Below are 16739 nucleotides of genomic sequence, written 5' to 3' on the forward strand. Positions count from 1 at the left end.
AGCATCCTTAAACCTCCTCAAGCATCTGCTTTTGTTGCTTGGGTGTGCTGGGCAGAAGAGGGAGGCAGGTATGGCAGGAACGGGCAGGGGAGGCAGCTCATCCTGGGTGGACAGGGCCCCAAGAGTCTGGCTGGGTGGCGGGGGGGGGGTCCACAGAACTGGTCCTGTTCCCCTTTATTTTGCCCTCCGCATGTCCCTCCTGGCCCGTGTCCCCCTCACCCCGTGGTATGGATCCGGGGGGAGCCTTGGTTAGAAGTAAGGACTACGTCATCGGACGAATCGGGGTCTGAAGTCTCCCTTTTGAAAATGAGGCAGCCTCGCCCGGCATCAGTCCTCCCATCCGTAACAGTGCACATGGCTCTTTCCGGAATTCTGGGAGGTGGTGCTCGGGGAGCACTGGCAAGGTGGCTGAGGCTGCCGGGAAGCTGTGGCCAGACGCTGCCCCGCCTCCAGTCCCTACACCATCCCTTTTTATTGACAGTTCCTCAGTTGGGGGGAGATGCAGGTTACCTCATAACCCCTCCCCCTCATTTCTTGATTGCTCCAGGTGAGTGGGGACGTGGGGACCTTTTCTTTCGTAAACTTCTGCATTCTTTGAATTCCTTTTAAAATGGGGACATTTTAGTTCTGTCATTACTTTAAAAGCAAAGAGCGGTATGAATATTCTCAAAAGAAGGTCACCTTTTTCTTTTTTTATAAAGAAAAGCGGAGACAGTGGCTGTGACCATCTACAGACCCCGCCCCCCAAACACCACCCCCTCTGCCACACACTTCTTGGGGCTGAAATGTGCAGGTCCTAGAGCCAGACCACCAGGATTTAGATCCCAGCTCCTATGCCAACTGGCTGTGTGACTCCAGGCAAGTCACCTAGCCTCTCTGGGCCTCAGTCTCTCCTTTTGTAAAGTGGAGACGGTAATCATATCTACCTGACTGGGTGGTGGCGATTAAATGAGATGATATGTGTAAATCGCTCAACACAGGGTTAAGTGTTCAACAATAGAGCAGATACGATCATGTCAGAACCGGCCAGGGAGCCCTGAAGGGGAAGATTGTAAGGAGGCAAGAGGCTCAAGGAGCCAGGGGAACATGGAAAGACGGGAGTGGGGCTCTGCAAAGGAGAATCTCAGAGAGTTAACGCTGGAAATCGCCGTCATTTTTACTACCCAACCTCAAGACTCTAGACGCTCCTTGCCCCAAGGCACAGTGTGGTCCCACTGGGTCCTGCTAGAGCCACCTCCTGTCCTCTCCCAGCCTTCGCTGCTGGCAGCTGCTCAGAATCCCCTTCTGCAAGGGTCGATCCCCCCGCCCCCCCCCAACACACCCCTGACCCCCCAGGTCGGAAATGTTTACCTAAACCAGGCTGGGCTTTCCAGCTGTTGGTAAAGAAATCTAGCAGTGTTCTAACCGACAGGAAGCAAGCGTCAATGCTTCCTTTCTGATTTGGCAGGGGCACCTGTCATCGCAACATTGTCACCACGGCATCAAGTTATCATCTAGCGAGCAACCAATCAGAAGCGCAGGTTGCCTCTGCAGGTTAGTTTCACAGGAAGTGGCGACACTTGCCAGTCTCCCAAAGGATACAAGCCCCCTTTGTTCAAAATAACCCTTCAAGGACGGGATGTATATTAACAGAGAGGAGAACAAGCTGGTTACAGTTATGAATATTCACAAGGTTTGTAAAGCACAGGAAAACCAGTTGTGCCCGGCAGAAAAGTGCCCTCTCTGTGTGGCTTCAGGACACTGATTACTTTCAGATCTTTGGGAACCCCCTTTTTTTTCCAATTGTAATTTAAATTATAGACATTTGGTGGTGGTTACACAACTGTATGCATTTGTCGAAACGCACAGAACTCACTTAAAAAGGGTGGATTTTACTGTATGTAAATTACACTTGATTAAAAAGAAATACTTGGGAAAAACCAAACATTCATGCAGCAAGCGGGTATATACACTTGTCTAAATGCACCCAACGGAACACAGGATGGATGCATTTTATGGTAAGGAAATTATACCTCAATAAAGTTGATTTAAAAAATTTTAAGTACATGATTGTCCTGTTGTACTTATGGAAGTTTACTAGATAGCATTAGATGCAAAATTGAGTCCACTGGAGCTCAGTTTTACTGGTAGAAATCAGGAGGAATCAACAGTTTTTTTTTTTTTTAGGGAGAATTATGGCACTACGGCTCTTTCCTGTTACTGAACTAAAGGTTTTCAAACTGAGGCCCCGGGGAACCCTAGGGGTTCCACACATGCCCTCTGCTTTTCACCCGACCTATAGTCAGGGGTGCCCACTTCCTCTGCATCCCTCAAAAGATTTTATCTGAAAAGTCCTGAGACTGGAGTGGAAAGTCTGAGCACTCAAAAAATGATTTTTGCCACCTGCCAAGCTACCTTGTGCCCAAGCTGTGTCTGGGGGTCTTCAAGAAAGGGAACCCATGGAATTCATTTATCCCAACCAGGCTATCTGCCTTCCCACCCCACGAGTTTTCTTTCAGTTCCTCAAAACTGGTGCACTCTGTCCTACCCCAGGGCCTTGGGACATGCAGTGTCCCTCCATCCAGAATGCCTTCTCTGGCTTGTCCTCCTGGGTTACTCTTGTTCCAACTTCCGCTCAGCCATCCCTTCCTCCACAAAACCCTTCCTGGATTCCTCCAGTGGGGGCCCCTTTCCCATCAGTGTCGCCCACTCTCCAGGAAAACCCCATCCTCATTTCCAACAGCACTGATTAGTTGCGCTTGGTTGTTTTGGTCCTTGTTAATAAGTGGATTTGTGTGGTCCGTTCCCTTTTGCTTGCCATTATGTTGGTGAGAATCATCCAGATTGTTGCATGGAGCTGTAACTGGTACATCGCTATTGATCAGGGGTGGGCAAAATTTTTTTTCTGGAAAAGGCCAGACAGCAAACACACTCAGCTTTACGGGCCATCTGGTCTCTGTCACAACCACTCACCTCTGCCAAGGACACGCGGAAGCAGCCCCAGCCACTGTATGAAAAAGTGGGTGTGCCCGTGTTCCGAGAAAACTTTATTTATGGACCCTGGAATTTGAATTTCATATCCTTTTCATATGCCACTGAATATTACAGTTTTTTCCAATGATTCCAAAGCGTAAAAACTGGTGGTTCCTTAGAGTCAGACATAGAATCATCATTTGATCCAGCAAGTCCACGCCTGGGTATATACTCAAAAGAATCGAAAGCAGGGTCCCAAAGAGAGATGTGCACACCCATGTTCACAATAGCCGAAAGGGGGAAACAACTCAATTGTCCATCACCGGATGAATGGATAAACAAAATGTGGTCCATCCGTACAATGAGTTATTATTCATCCTTAAAAGAGGAAGCAGGTTCTGACACATGCTATGACACGGATGAACCTTGAGGACACCGTGCTCAGTGAAATAAAGCGTAAATGTTCTATGATTTTACAGCTTTGAGGTATGAATAGCCAAACTCATAGAAACAGAAAGTGGAATGGTGGGTGCCAGGGGCTGGAGAGGCGGGAATGGGGAGTCAGGGTTTACCGGGGACAGAGTCTCCATTTAAGATGATAAGCAAGTTCTGGAGATGGGTGCTGGGGATGGTGGCACCGCCATGTGAGTGTACTTGATGCCACTGACTGGCTGCTTCAAAATGGTAAATTTTACATTCTATGTATTTTACCACAATTGTAAAAATCCGTTTGTACTGGAAACAAAAATCCAAAGTGTAAAAGCCATTCTAAGCTCGTGGCTCATCCAAATATAGATGGTGGGCTGGATGTGGCCCACGGGCTATGGTTTGCCACCTTCTGTTGTAGATTGTTTCTTGAAGGAATAAACCCCGATTTTATTGATCCATTTTATTGCTGACGGGCATCTGGGTATGAACTGGGGTGCAATTCTCACCCAGGGACATTATTTTGGTTATGTTTGCATCCTCCACCCCTACAGGCAAATCATCCCCCAGGTACCACCTCCTGGTCCAGTCCCAGCCTCGATGTGGGAGAGGACGGCTCTTGAAAGGAGAGACTGTAGCAGAGAGGGGGGCAGGCTCCCCACCCGTGGGCCTCTGAAGTCTGCCCCACGGGCTTCCGCTTGGCCCCAGGTGTTGGCCATGGACTTATTAGCCAAGACAGGAAGCCTCACGCCCAGAGGCCTTAAAAAGGGAGATGTGGCAAGGGCGGGAAGTTCATGCCCAAGGTTTGGCCTGCTGAGTCCACCAAGAGGGTAAGTGACAGCTGCTCCTGGCCCTGCCTCGACCCCAGCCAGGGGACCCGGGGCAGAGCTGGGCGTCCAGCCCCGTCCTCCACAGGGACCCAGGACTCCAGATCCCACTCGCTCTATGGCCCTGACCCGCCCCAGGATGGGAAGGGGCTGAGCCAGCTGTGGGTTCCCTCTCACAGCCCCTGCAGGATGAAGGCCCTCTCCGTCCTCCTCCTCCCTGCCCTGGGACTGCTGGTATGCGGTGAGACGCTGTGCCCCGTGGATGAAGCCATCAATGCGAAGATGGGGGCTGGTATCAGCTCGCTAAGTAAGGACCTTCACATTCAACCTGAGCACTCTTGACCTGGAGTGAAGAGCATCAGGCCAGCCCCAACCCCAACCCCAGCCGCAACCAAACCTCAAGTTCCAGCCTAACCCTAAGCAAACCTCAGCCTCAAACCCAACCTAACCCCAACCCAGCCCCACCTTTGACCACAGCCCCAAACCCTTCTTCCTCTAAAACACTCAAGTCAAGACAGAATCCAGCGAGGTAGTGAGCAACCCACCACCTGGGCATTCCCCAGGGGAGTTTTCCTGACCCCATGCCTCCCTCCAACCCGCTAGGGCCTGGGCACCATGAGAATGGGGCAGGGACAGCTTGGTCTCACAGTGCACCCCTCCCTCCCTCCCGGCTCCAGTTCTTGGGGTAATAAGGCGTGTGAACCTGGACTGCAGGAGCATCAGTAACCGCGGGGACCTGGCCACCTGCCCCAGAGGTGAGTACAGAAGTCCACTGTCCAGGCTCTCACCTCTGTCCCCAATACCCTGGAACCACCTCCCCCCATGTCCAGCCTCTGTTTCTCTAGGATCCTGGACTCCCAGCGTGTACTCCCCTAGACTCCTGGGCCAAACCCCCAGCCTGCTCCCTCCTCCCCATCTCTGGGACCCCATATCCCCAGGACACTGATGTCCAAGCCCCCAGTCCCCCGCAGCCCACACATCCGGCTCCCATTCTCTGCCATGGAAGCCTCCAGCCCCGTGGACCCCTACCCCTGCCCCGGGCCCAAGGGGATCAAGCTCCCTCCCCCGACTCCCGCAGGCTTCGCAGTCACTGGCTGCACGTGTGGCTCCGCCTGCGGCTCGTGGGACGTGCGCGCCGAGACCACCTGCCACTGCCAGTGCGCGGGCATAGACTGGACCGGAGCGCGCTGCTGCCGCATGCAGATCGCCGCCTGAGGTCGCGCGTGCGCGGCGCGGGCCAGAGGGGTGGGGCCAGGCCTCGGGGGTGGGGCCAGGCTTCTGGGGGCGGGGCCAGGCCCGGGGGGGGCGGGGCTGGAAGTAAACCCTGAGAATATGATGGAAAAGATGTGGGCGCTGTGCTGTGTCTTTTGTGGGGTGTTGGGGGCTGAGCTGGCGTCTCCGAAAAGAGCGGGGCGCACAGACAGCGGAGGGAGGCGAGGAGGGGGGGTGACCGCGACTTTCTTCTGCACCATCCCCTCTCCTCCCATGTCCCTTACCTCCACCTCTGAGAATGGGGCTTCAACTTCCTCTAATGCTACCCACACCCGAGATCCCGGCCTCCTTCAGGAAGGGACGTGAAGGTTACCTTTGAGCCGCCTTGATGGTCACCCTCGGGTCTCGGGCCTCCCGGGAAGTTGCTGGGTCGTTCTCCCCCACTTCCCACAAGGAGGCTTTATCCGGGGTCTGGCTCTGGACGGCACAGGGACCCCCTTCCCCCACCCCACATACACTCCAGGGCCCCAAGCCCCCAGCAGCCCCAGGGCCAAGGTGCATCCCTGAATCATCTCTCAGCCCAGAGCCCTGAGCCCCCACGCCTCCCTACCCACCCGTGTCGAGGGACCCGCAAGCCGCAGGCAAAGCTGGGTTGTGGATAAGAAAGAATCTTCACAGGGGCCTACCTGAGGCCACGCGCCACAAGTTCACGTCTTCACACGTGCGGGAGCGGTTTCGCGTAGTTACAAGCTGCGGCACCCAGGGGCACGTGCGCCCTCGTGAACGCTCAGATATGGAAACTCAGGGCAGGGGACTTTGGTTGTTGGCGCGTGCCTGGTGCTTAGAAGACCACGTAGTGGGAGGTCAGGAAATGTCTGTTGAATAAATAGCCACATACACACGTGGATACGCCACCTAGGGTGCACACCCTACACATACAGTTACACATGGCCATGTGCACACACAGTACACAACCCGCTCACATGGTCACGCAGAGACACTATGCCCACAGACACACACCTGGACACAGGAAGGCACCCCGAAGCACACACACATGCCCTTTGTGGGGGAGGGGGTCGGGGACACAGGGACACATAGATGCCCCAGAGAGACTCTCATGCTTCCAACATCAAGTCCCCATCTCAGCCTGGATGACACTGGTTCCAGTCTGGACTTTGCCCTTGAAGGCAAACCCCTAGCATCCCCCAACTCAGCTCCCTGGGGGCACAAATCCAGGTGATTTAAGGTTTAGTTTCTCCCTGGGAATCCTAACCCGGGAGTCTTAATATCCAGCCCTTGTGAGGGCTAATCTTCCTCAAGCAAAAAAAAAAAAAAAAAAAAAAAAAAAAAAAGAGCGAGGAAGATTGGCAACAGAGTTAGCTCAGGGAGAATCTTCTTCAGCAAAAAAAAAAAAAACCCCAAAATCAAGCCCCTGTGAGATGCAGACACAGACTTCAGAACACATGGTGCCCAATCTTAAAAGGGACCTCAGACTTAAATGTCACAGTTCCAGCAGCAGACTCCAGGGGCTGATGAACAGGTGTTAGGGTGGGGTCCTGTTGTTGGGGATGTTCTGGACTCCTCTCCCACTGCCACCCACTCCGTATGATGGCACAGCCCCTTGCCTGATCCCGGAGGCCATGAGCTGAGATCATGAACACTCTTGGGGCCTGTGGAGCCCACCCAGAACCCGACTCAGAGTTTTCCCTCCCCGGTCCTCCCTCCTTGCCCCACTGCGGCCATGGGGTTGGGGTGGGGCCACTGAGTCAGAAGTATGTCCAGGACCCCCTCTCTCTTCTTCATTGACGTAGAGGGGGGAGTCCTCCCTTGTCCCTAGACCCTGATGTTAATGCCTTTAACTCCAAGTTCCACTCAATTGTCCCCTGTTTCTGGACCCCACGAAGGGTCTTCTCAGAGCCCTCAGTTCCAACACAGTCATCCTCCTGTCCCAGGGTGCAGACGTAGAGATCATATCTTACTGCCTATGTGACCTTGGACAGGCAAGTCCCCTTCTTGAGCGTCTGTTTCCTCATTCATCAACAGCCCAGCCCCCTGTGGTAGCCAAGATTCTTCTAGTTGCAAGTGCCACAGACTCCACTGCAAGCTAACTTGAGCAAAAGTAAAAGGAAGTTTCTGGATTATGTAACGGAGAGGCCCAGGGTTAGAATAACAGACTCAGGTATGGCTGGATCCAGGGTCTCAAATTATGTCTCCAGGACCTGACTCCTTCTTCGGTCTGATTTCCTCAGTGCTGCCTTCATTCTCAAGCAGGTTCTCCCCTATCACAGGCCCTGGCTTACATCCTTCCAGCCTGACAGTGCCAGTGAAGGCAAAAAAGGAAAGAATGCCTTTTTTTTCCCCCTGGTTAACCCAACAATCGTGCCAAGCTTGAGTTTCATTGGCTGAGTCTGGCTCATTTGCCCGCCCCAATGCCAAATCTTAGACCCTGATGGGCTGGGCCTGGATCCTAGGCCCATTCTAAACCAATTCCTGGTTTAAGGTTGGCTGGACTTGAGACATATTGTCTTTCTTACAGGAAAATCGAGACTATTACCCCATGAAAGTGTCTGGTCAGGAAACTTCACGGAGCCCTGTCAGGCCACAGTGACACGGTTGATGTGGGCTTCCGGTTTCGTGGCTCCCTTTTTCCCCCCTCTCCCTCCCCCCTCCCCGAAGTCGAGAGGGCTGGAGCCTGGTCTAAGCCCCGCCTGAGCCAGAGAAACGTGCAACGCTGAAGCCCCGCGCCTGCAGCCGTCCATCAGAGTAGAGTCAGCTCCCCATTGGTCCGTTTCCTCCGCGGCTGCTACATCAAAAGGCGGTCTAATGGCTCAATGGGGGAGAGAAGTTAGCATCGAATTACCACTAAACCGGTCTGCCTTGAGCTGACAAGATGAGCAATAACTGAGGAAACAAAATATTATCTTCACCAGATCTTGGGGACCATCCCAAAGTTATCTTGAATTAAATCACCTATTTTAAGCCTAAAACATACTTCCTGCACATAGAAAGTCTTTTACTTATTTTTTTTCCAAAGGGAGAAAACTGCAATTCTCTCGAAAAGCGCTGTCCAACGCGGCAGCCACCGAACACTTGAAATGTGGCCGAATTGAAACGCATCTTAAGTGTGAATACACATTTGATTTCAAAGACCTAATACCAACCCCCCCCCCCCAAAACAGGTTAAACATCTCAATTTTTAAGTATCGTCTACATCCTAAAATGATAATATTTTGGGTATATTATGTTAATTAAAATATATTATTAAAATGAATTTAGCCCGTCTCTTCTTATTTTTTCAAGGTGGCTGCTACAAAATGTTTCAACATGTGGTTCACATTGTATTTCTTTGAGAAGGCACTGCTGTAAAGAGAAAATTCCCTATGCACTTTGTGTTATTTTTATCCCCAGTTTTCAAGGTCACATAGACACAGGGAGAGCATTAAGATACCCTCTAGATACTAGGAACTCCTGAATATGTATATTTCTCTAGGCATTAAGCATATGAATGAGCGTGCGCTGTGTATACTGAGCAGATGGGTGACTCAGGGTGTTCGGGAGTGTGTGTGAGTCTGGGGAAGCGAGCAGATGTGTGGATGAGCGTGGGTGTGTTTCTGAGTGTTTCTCCGTCTGGGGTCTCCTGGTTGACGGGAAGCTGTACTTCCGGGATTGGGTCAAAGCCAGGGATGGGGGCACGTGTCTGGCCTTAGTCCCAGATGTGGGTGTGGAGTTCCAGTGGTTAGCCGGTTGCCTCACATCTGTTCCTTTCCTCCAGGGCATCTTGAAGAAGTAGAAAGTCTTGGGGTGGAGCTGAGGGGCGGGACTGGGGTAGGAGGGAGGAAGGTGTGGGGGACCCCGGAATCCTGTCTTCAAGGCTGGCTGCCTCTACTCTGAGAGGTGGGACTCTGAGGTGTCACAGCCTCTCTCTTGAGAGCGAGAGAGGAGACGGGAGGATGAAGTCCATCCAGGTAGACACACACACACACACAGCGCTTCCTGTGAAGCTCCTGACCATCCTTTTTTTTAAACAAAAATTATTATTATTATTTTTAAGGTATGCTTTTTGGTGAGGAAGATTGGCCCTGAGCTAACATCTGTTGCCGATCTTCCTCTTTTTTTTTCTCCCCAAAGCCCCAGCACATAGTTGTATATCCCAGTTGTAAGTCATTCCAGTTCTATGTGGGGTGTCACCACAGCGTGGCTTGATGAGTGCTGTGTAGGTCTGCTCCCAGGATCAGAAGGAGAGAACCCCGGGGCTGCCAAAGTGGAGCACACAAGCTTAACCACTCGGCCATGAGGCCGGGCCCCTAAAAAAATTATTTTTATTGAGTATAATTGACATATAACATTGTGTAAGTTTAAGGTGTCCAACGTGTTGGTTTGATCATTTATATACTGCAATATGATGACCACTGTAGCATTAGCCAGCATCTCTGTTACAAGTTCCTAACTAATCTATTCTATCTCCATCGTCTATGGACCCTTCTTGGTCCTCCCTGAGACCAAGGGTCTCCTAAGTCCCATCTTGATCTGGGGGGGGGGGGTGGGCGGTGAGGATGCTCCAGGGTGGGAGGGTCCTGGATCCCTGAAAAGAGGAGGCTGGCCTCTCCTTCCTCCCCACACCCCAACCCGGAGGTTTCCTCATCTGCCGCAACACCTTCCGGTGGGTGGGGATGTGTGTGGACAACTTGGTGCGCCATGGAGGCTGAGGAAATCTACATGAACCGGGAGGTCAAGATGCAGGCGGCAGCCTTCAAAGAGAAACGGGGGGCCCCAGCCAATAAAGGTTAGGCACTTCGGGGGCGGGGAGGGAGGGGAGAGACCAAGAGGGAGAAGTTGAGCTGGGAGAGAGAAGAACCTGAACGTGGGGACTAGAGAACTCCTTCCCCTACCCAGAATGTGTGTGTGTAGATCTTAGCCCCCCCACATCTTATCTTTTACCTCCAGAAATTTCTTGTGTGCAGGGGTTTGGTGAACCAAGATCTCTGAGCTCCCCTCCACCCTCACCCCCACCCCAGAACTCCAGGCAGCTTTCCACAACCCCCCCCTACTGACCCATCTACAGGTGCAGGTGACCCCAACTATGAAAATATTGTCTTGAACTTCAGAAACCGGGACCAGCCAAAGAGTGCCCATTCATCGCCCAAGAATCAGGGTAAGTAGTCAGTCACCAGCCCACATCCCACAGGCTTGGAAGGGGCACATGGGAGGGCACTGCAGGGATGAGGGGCAGCATGTGGAGGTCAGGGTCAGTGGTGTGGGGTGTGGTGGCATCAAGGCTTGTGTGTGACAGCGGTGGGGGGCAGCTTTGCAGGTGGCAATGATGATGGTGGTGGTGATTGGGCTGGTGGAAGTGTTGGTGAAGGTTTGGGTGGTGGTGATGCGGAGTAGGTGACACTAAAGTGGATCAGGAAGGAATCACTGAGCGCTGATGAGGGTGCTGATGACGCCTGTTGATGGGGACAATGCTGGCAACAATGGGCATCGATACTGGTGGATGTTGGTGATGAGAGTGGTAAGGGGGGCTTCATGGTGATGTATGGTGATGGTGGTGGTCAGGGTGCATTTTGGTGGCAGTGTTGTTGATGGTCACAGCTGGTTATGGTACTGGGAAGAGAGGGTGTAGGTGACAGAGCCGTTGATGGCGTTCGAGTCAGTGCTGATGGTCCACGTGGCGGTGTTGGGCCCTGGAGGTCACTTGAGCTGCCTCTGCTCCAGTCCCCTCCCGGTCCAGGCCACTCTCGAAGTCTTCCCAGGTCCCCCACTGGTTACACACAGCCCTCCTGAGCCTGTACATTCTCCTCACCCTGGTCTGCATCATTCTCTTGGCCTTGATCCTGGTGAAGAGTGAGTGGGCTTGTTTTTTGTTGTTTTTGGTTTTTTGGTGGCAGGGCCAGGGGCTGGGGAAGGGCAGAGGGGTCCTCAGGAGCTGGGGGGGGGGCCCAGTGTTCCCACTCTCCCTTCCCCCACCCCTGCTCCCAGGACGGTAGAGCTGGGGCCCTTCAATGGTTTTCCTGCCTCTCCCCGTGTCCTCAACAGATTTGGAGACAAGCCAGGAGCTGCTGCACTTGAAAAGAGAGCTCTCCAACGGTGAGGGGAGGACCTGGGGCAGGCCCGAGGGGGCGGGGTGGGGGAAGGGAGGGCAGTGGTGACATAGACATCTCCACTCCGCACCCTCAGTCTCCCTCTTGGTGCAACAGTGCCAGGAGGAACAGAAGCTGAGCAGGGAAGACATCCTGAAGAACATCATAGCGGTCAAGAAGAACATCAGCATGGTCCAGGACAAAGTCCAGCACATGAATGACAATCTGAAGGACCTGTCAAAAGGTGCCTTTACAGACCTTCACCAGGCAAATCTATCTCCGTGCCCAGTGTCAGGCTGGGTGCTGGGGATCGTGGAGGGGACAGCAGGGGTCCCACCCTCCCAGAGGGCAGGGTTGGGAGGGGTGATGGATATCACCCTCTGTGTAACTTAGAGGGTATTTAAATGCTGCTGGGAACCCCAAGTACATGGGCTCGGCAGCACCCCAGGCTGGATGTCACGCAGAGAGGTCTAATAAAGATGGCGGCCTGTCTGAGGCCCCACTTCAGCTTTTTCTTCCACGCCCCTAGATGTAAGTAACATCACGACGAACGTAAAGAAAATCTTTGGGGAGCTGGAGAAGCAGGCAAACAGTAAGTTGGGGCCACGGGAGGTGGGTGACTGGGGAGCCCCGGATTCGGCCCCAGTTTCTCTCCGAGGGGCGGGATCTGCCTGACGTCAGGTCCCCACCTGCTTCCCCCCAGAGCCCACACCTTGATCAATGACAAGACATCAAAGCCCTGGCTGCCACATGGAGGATGGGGCGGTGCCTTCCCTTGAAGATGGAAAATGGGGGCCCCAGCCTGGTCTGAACCTGTTCTTCATTCCCACATATAAAAAAATCACGTGTCATGGTGAATGCGTGTTGTCGAGTTGTGGAATTGCCTGTGTGCCTGTGTGCGTGTGTAGGGGGGTTAGCATTTCATGGAGGGCGAGCATTTTGGTGCGTCCCACAGGAAGGGGTCATGGGTACATATTAAATGCAGGAGTCACAGCGAGTGTGGGGGCGTATTGTGTGTATTGTGATGTGTTGTGAGTGTAATGCACATCACGGTGGGTGGCTGTGTCACCACAAAGATAAGTCACTGTGAGTGTGGGTGCTGGCAACGTGTGTTGCCCTGTCGGTGTAAATACACAAGTGTCCTGTAGTATGTTGTATGTACAAATGTGTCATGGCGGAGGTGTGTGTGGAGCACACTGTAAGAATGTATCGCTGTAACTGTGGGTGTCATGGTGTGTCATTACCCGTTCCCGCACGAATGAATATGTGTCAACGTGAGTGAGCCTGATTATATCACTGAGGGTGTTTAGAGCATGTACACGTGTGTGTCTATGTTTCTGCACTCACATTTTGTGATTCATGAAGATAAAGGCCAAGGGAAAACAATGTGGCTCTCAGATCTGTTATTGGGGCCACTGGGGGGCTTTGGGACCCGGTGGGGCAGGGTCTCCAAGTGTTGGAACTTGGGGAATGGGGAAAGTCACACAGTAAACTGTGGGTGCAAGAGGGTGTGTGAGAATGAATGCCCCTGTGGGTCCCTGTGTGTCCATGAACATGGCCTCAGGAAGTAAGTGAGACCCCGTGCCCTGGAGGGGGTGTCCATGAGGGTTTGTGACCTGATACGCATAATGTCTCCCTAAGTGTGCATGAGCCCGTGGATATATGAGCTTCTAAGCATGTACCCACGGGTGTATGTGTGTTTGTGAGCGTATCTGTCCACTGAGCATGTATCCATGACTGCACACGGCCCTAAGTGTGCTATGCCCACGGCTCATGGATGTGTGTGCCCCTAAGAGAACGTGTGCCCAAGGACATACGTGCGTCCCTAAGACAAGAGAAAGTGTGCCCAAGGGCATAGGTGTGCCCCTGAGACAAGGAGACATACGCCCAAGAGCACACATGTGCCCCTGAAACAGAGACGTGTGCCCATCGTCAGGCGTGTCCCACTGAGCACGGGCTACCGAGACCAGGGAGGCACCACGGACACGCGCGCCCCCGCGCGGCCGCTCTCGGGAATCACTGCGCGTGCGCGCCCCGCCCACAAGCCCGTCCGGCCGCCGCGCCTGCGCACGCGCGGCCTTTTACGGCGCCGTAAAGCAGCTCGGCCGAGCCGACGGCTGCAGTTCTCGGTGAGACCCCAGCGCTCGTGTTCCCGCCCCGTCTCGTCCGCCCCTCCGACCGCTCCCCGCTGGCCTGTGGGTCCCGGGCCAGGGTCTCGGCGTCCGCGAGCCCCGCCCGCCCACTTCGGCCCACCCGGGGGAACCGCGAGGAGGGTGGGCTCCTCCCGGGTTCCGGCGCCCGGGTGCAGGCCGGGGCTGGGGTCTCGGGGCCCCGCCTTCCGCGGCTCAGCTCACCAACCCCCATCGCAGCCCGGGGCAGGGGTGTCGACATTCCCCTCCCATCCCGCGCCCTGGGCCCTCCCCATGGAGGCGGCGGCGGCCAGGAGTCCCCGGGACCCCGCCCCCGCCGGTCCGCTGGCCTCCCCATCCCCCACGCGGACCTCGTTGCCGCCATCTCTGCACCCCCAGACCCTTCCGGCCTCTGGCCCCGGCCCTGCATGCCGGGGGCGGGCTTCTCAGCTCCCCCTCGCGACCTCACCCTTGGCGGCGGCTTCACACCTGAGGGGGCGAGGTGGGGGGGCGGAGGGAGGGAGTCTCAGCGCTCGCTCTGGGGACCCCCTTCCGTTTCCCCCCTTCTCCCCTCCCCGCTGCCACTCCCTCCGGAGAGCCACAGTGTGGAGGTCTCGGCGCCCCCTGGGGGTTTTCCCCATCAGCCTCCTTCCTCACCGATCGCTGCGGCTATATTCGCTGGAATGGGGCGACCACAGCCTCCCCGCCCCCCCAGGTTCCCCCAAACTCCGGGTCTGACAGTCCGCCCCCTCCCTCTTGTTTCCCACGGTCCTGCTAGCTACCTTGCTGGAGAGCATGGGAATCGGGGGCTCCCAACGCCTCTGCGCCCCCCCTTCCAGTCTTTGTTCCGAATGCAGGCTCATCCGCGGCCCAGGGGGGCGCGCTTCGTGCGTGGGGGCGCGGGCTTGGAAGGGTTCCCAGCGTCCCCTCTGGTCGGCCCCCTCGTCTGTATCTCGTCTGTGCCCTCAACCCTCCTGGCCTTTGGTCTTGACACCCCCCCCCACCCCCCCGCCGTTTCTCTCTGCCTTTCCGCCTTGGGAAGTCAGCGCTGCTGGAGCGCACGGCGGGGGAGGGACAGTTGCCCGTGTCCTCGCACAGTCGCCCATCCTGGTCCCCTCCCTGCCCTAGGTCTGACGCCCCCCTCCCCCATGCATTAGTTTTCTAGTTACTCCCACAGGTGGCGGAGTGGGGCACGAAGGTGCTTTTCACATACGAGGAATCACCTGGAACTCGAGGGCCGGGGTGATTTCCAGCGTCCCCTCTGATTCGCCTCTTGTCTCTGCTCCCCGCTTCCCCGCCTGAGCCGTCTCCTCGCTAAGGGTATAAGCCCACCCGTTCCCCAGTTTGTCCTTCCCTGACTAGGTGTAATGGAGGCGCCTTTACGCGCAGGTAGATGCCCCCTTTCTTTGCCATCATCTCTTCCCACGTGGGAAGTCAGCGATAGAGCACAGGAGCGGGGTGGGCCGGGGCGGGGGGGTCCCAGGGTTCTCCCCCGCGCCCCTGACCCCGGTGTTTCCTCGCGCCCCCGCAGGGCGGCGGCATGGAGGCGCGCTTCACGCGCGGGAAGTCGGCGCTGCTGGAGCGCGCGCTGGCGCGGCCGCGCACGGAGGTGAGCCTGAGCGCCTTCGCGCTGCTCTTCTCCGAGCTGGTGCAGCACTGCCAGAGCCGCGTCTTCTCCGTGGCCGAGCTGCAGGCGCGCCTGGCCGCGCTGGGCCGCCAGGTGGGCGCGCGCGTTCTGGATGCGCTGGTGGCTCGCGAAAAGGGTGCCCGGCGCGAGACCAAGGTGCTGGGCGCGCTGCTCTTCGTCAAGGGCGCCGTGTGGAAGGCGCTCTTCGGCAAGGAGGCCGACAAGCTGGAACAGGCCAACGACGACGCGCGCACCTTCTACATCATCGAGCGCGAGCCGCTCATCAACACCTACATCTCCGTACCCAAGGAGAACAGCACGCTCAACTGCGCCAGCTTCACGGCGGGCATCGTGGAGGCCGTGCTCACGCACAGCGGCTTCCCCGCCAAGGTCACGGCGCACTGGCACAAGGGCACCACGCTCATGATCAAGTTCGAGGAGGCGGTCATCGCCCGAGACCGAGCCCTGGAGGGCCGCTGACCCCGCGGGAGATAAAGGTTGCGGAGCGCCCCCTTCCGAGTGTGTCTTGTGTTTTGTGTGGGGGGCCTCGGAGCTCCACTCCACGCCGGGACCCAGGCAGGTTTATAATACACTGGGGAGGGGCCGGGGGCCGGGTCTGACCCAGTTAGGCTTTCAGAGAGGGGTGGGGGTTAGGGGAGGCCAGGGGCGGTGCTGGGAAACCCAGGCAGAAGGAGCAACTGGTGCGGCTGGAACGGGGAGAAGGCCGGCGCTTTCTGGGATCACAGCTGGAGGCCCGGCTGGGGCGGGGTGGAGGGCCTCCCTTAGACCGGGGAGTGGCGCACCTTTTGTGAAGGACCCGCTAGTCCCACAATTTATGCCTGCCCGCCTGTCCCTCTGTCCAGCTTTGGTGTCACAGCAGGAGATCAGCGATGGGTGTGGCTGTGTCCCAGCAGCGCAGGACGGGGGTGGTTTGCAGACCTCTGCTTTAACCCCTTGTTACCCTTGCTGCGGTAGCAAGATCCCGGGCGCGGCCTGTGCACCTTGGCGACAAGCAGGGCCCCTGGGCACAGTCTTAAATCTCGCGTGGCTGGGCCCCAGCCCCAGAGTTTCCGATTCTGCAGATCTTGGGTGGGGGGGCCGAGGATTTGCATTTCTAACAACTTCCTAGGAACTGCTGTTGCTCCGGGGGCCACACTTTGAGAACTCTGACCCTGGTTCTCAGGGCGGAAATGGGCGGGCTCATTCGGAGTCACCTGGATGCTTAAAATATCCTGAAGTGAATGTCTAAACCCGTGATCGGCATCCGAACACGTGTTCCTTGTTAAAAAAGGAAAATATTACGCTTCAGGTGACGCTTCCTCTCCTTTTTGTTCCCCACTCTCCGCCCCGCTCACTCCTCTTCAGGGTAACTCCTGCCAGACTTTTGGGGAAATTGTTCAAGTTCTCTCTCGCCAGCCCTCACCCCTGCCCCAGGACCTGAAAGGGAACCCCAGGGGCTCCGGCTGGGTCCCCCTCATTGCTTATG

At 55.8% G+C, this 16739-nt stretch overlaps 3 protein-coding genes across 7 annotated transcripts; all 3 read left to right on the forward strand.

Annotated features, from left to right (window-relative positions):
- The first annotated feature begins 3867 nt into the window (after positions 1-3867).
- Positions 3868-5544, forward strand: RETN (resistin). The gene is made up of 4 exons (XM_044753267.2): positions 3868-4208; positions 4385-4512; positions 4883-4960; positions 5284-5544. Exons 1-4 carry the CDS (start codon positions 3979-3981, stop codon positions 5418-5420), a joined length of 573 nt encoding a protein of 190 aa, XP_044609202.2. The 5' UTR covers positions 3868-3978; the 3' UTR covers positions 5421-5544.
- A 4528-nt stretch (positions 5545-10072) lies between these two features.
- On the forward strand, positions 10073-12876 carry MCEMP1 (mast cell expressed membrane protein 1). Of its 2 annotated transcripts, XM_014861988.3 has the most exons (7): positions 10073-10200; positions 10480-10569; positions 11133-11261; positions 11454-11504; positions 11595-11741; positions 12027-12089; positions 12201-12876. In XM_014861988.3, the coding sequence occupies exons 1-7, from the start codon at positions 10113-10115 to the stop codon at positions 12212-12214; spliced, it is 582 nt and encodes a 193-aa protein (XP_014717474.3). In that variant the 5' UTR covers positions 10073-10112; the 3' UTR covers positions 12215-12876. The 2 variants fall into 2 exon arrangements, with proteins under 2 accessions (XP_014717474.3, XP_044609201.2); XM_044753266.2 differs by lacking the exon at positions 11133-11261 and having other exon boundaries at positions 10082-10200.
- A 656-nt stretch (positions 12877-13532) lies between these two features.
- On the forward strand, positions 13533-15769 carry TRAPPC5 (trafficking protein particle complex subunit 5). 4 transcript variants are annotated; one of them, XM_014861985.3, is made up of 3 exons: positions 13551-13626; positions 14804-14946; positions 15158-15769. In XM_014861985.3, the coding sequence occupies exon 3, from the start codon at positions 15167-15169 to the stop codon at positions 15731-15733; it is 567 nt and encodes a 188-aa protein (XP_014717471.1). In that variant the 5' UTR covers positions 13551-13626; positions 14804-14946; positions 15158-15166; the 3' UTR covers positions 15734-15769. The 4 variants fall into 4 exon arrangements, with proteins under 4 accessions (XP_014717470.1, XP_014717471.1, XP_070347973.1 ...); XM_070491872.1 differs by having other exon boundaries at positions 13573-13626; positions 14792-14946; XM_070491873.1 differs by having other exon boundaries at positions 13617-13692.
- Positions 15770-16739: the final 970 nt, after the last annotated feature.

Source organism: Equus asinus, chromosome 20, assembly GCF_041296235.1.
Source record: "Equus asinus isolate D_3611 breed Donkey chromosome 20, EquAss-T2T_v2, whole genome shotgun sequence".
NCBI classification, from domain to species: Eukaryota; Metazoa; Chordata; class Mammalia; order Perissodactyla; family Equidae; genus Equus; species Equus asinus.

Excerpts from the sequence above, each read along its gene's own strand:
- RETN (XM_044753267.2), top strand. The coding sequence starts at position 3,979 with ATGTGGGAGAGGACGGCTCTTGAAAGGAGAGACTGTAGCAGAGAGGGG. Across the intron at positions 4,513-4,882 it reads GGCTGGTATCAGCTCGCTAA|TTCTTGGGGTAATAAGGCGT; the intron begins GTAAGGACCTTC and ends TCCCGGCTCCAG. Across the intron at positions 4,961-5,283 it reads CCTGGCCACCTGCCCCAGAG|GCTTCGCAGTCACTGGCTGC; the intron begins GTGAGTACAGAA and ends CGACTCCCGCAG.
- MCEMP1 (XM_014861988.3), top strand. The coding sequence starts at position 10,113 with ATGGAGGCTGAGGAAATCTACATGAACCGGGAGGTCAAGATGCAGGCG. Across the intron at positions 11,505-11,594 it reads GAAAAGAGAGCTCTCCAACG|TCTCCCTCTTGGTGCAACAG; the intron begins GTGAGGGGAGGA and ends CCGCACCCTCAG. Across the intron at positions 11,742-12,026 it reads TCTGAAGGACCTGTCAAAAG|ATGTAAGTAACATCACGACG; the intron begins GTGCCTTTACAG and ends CCACGCCCCTAG.
- TRAPPC5 (XM_014861984.3), top strand. The coding sequence starts at position 15,167 with ATGGAGGCGCGCTTCACGCGCGGGAAGTCGGCGCTGCTGGAGCGCGCG.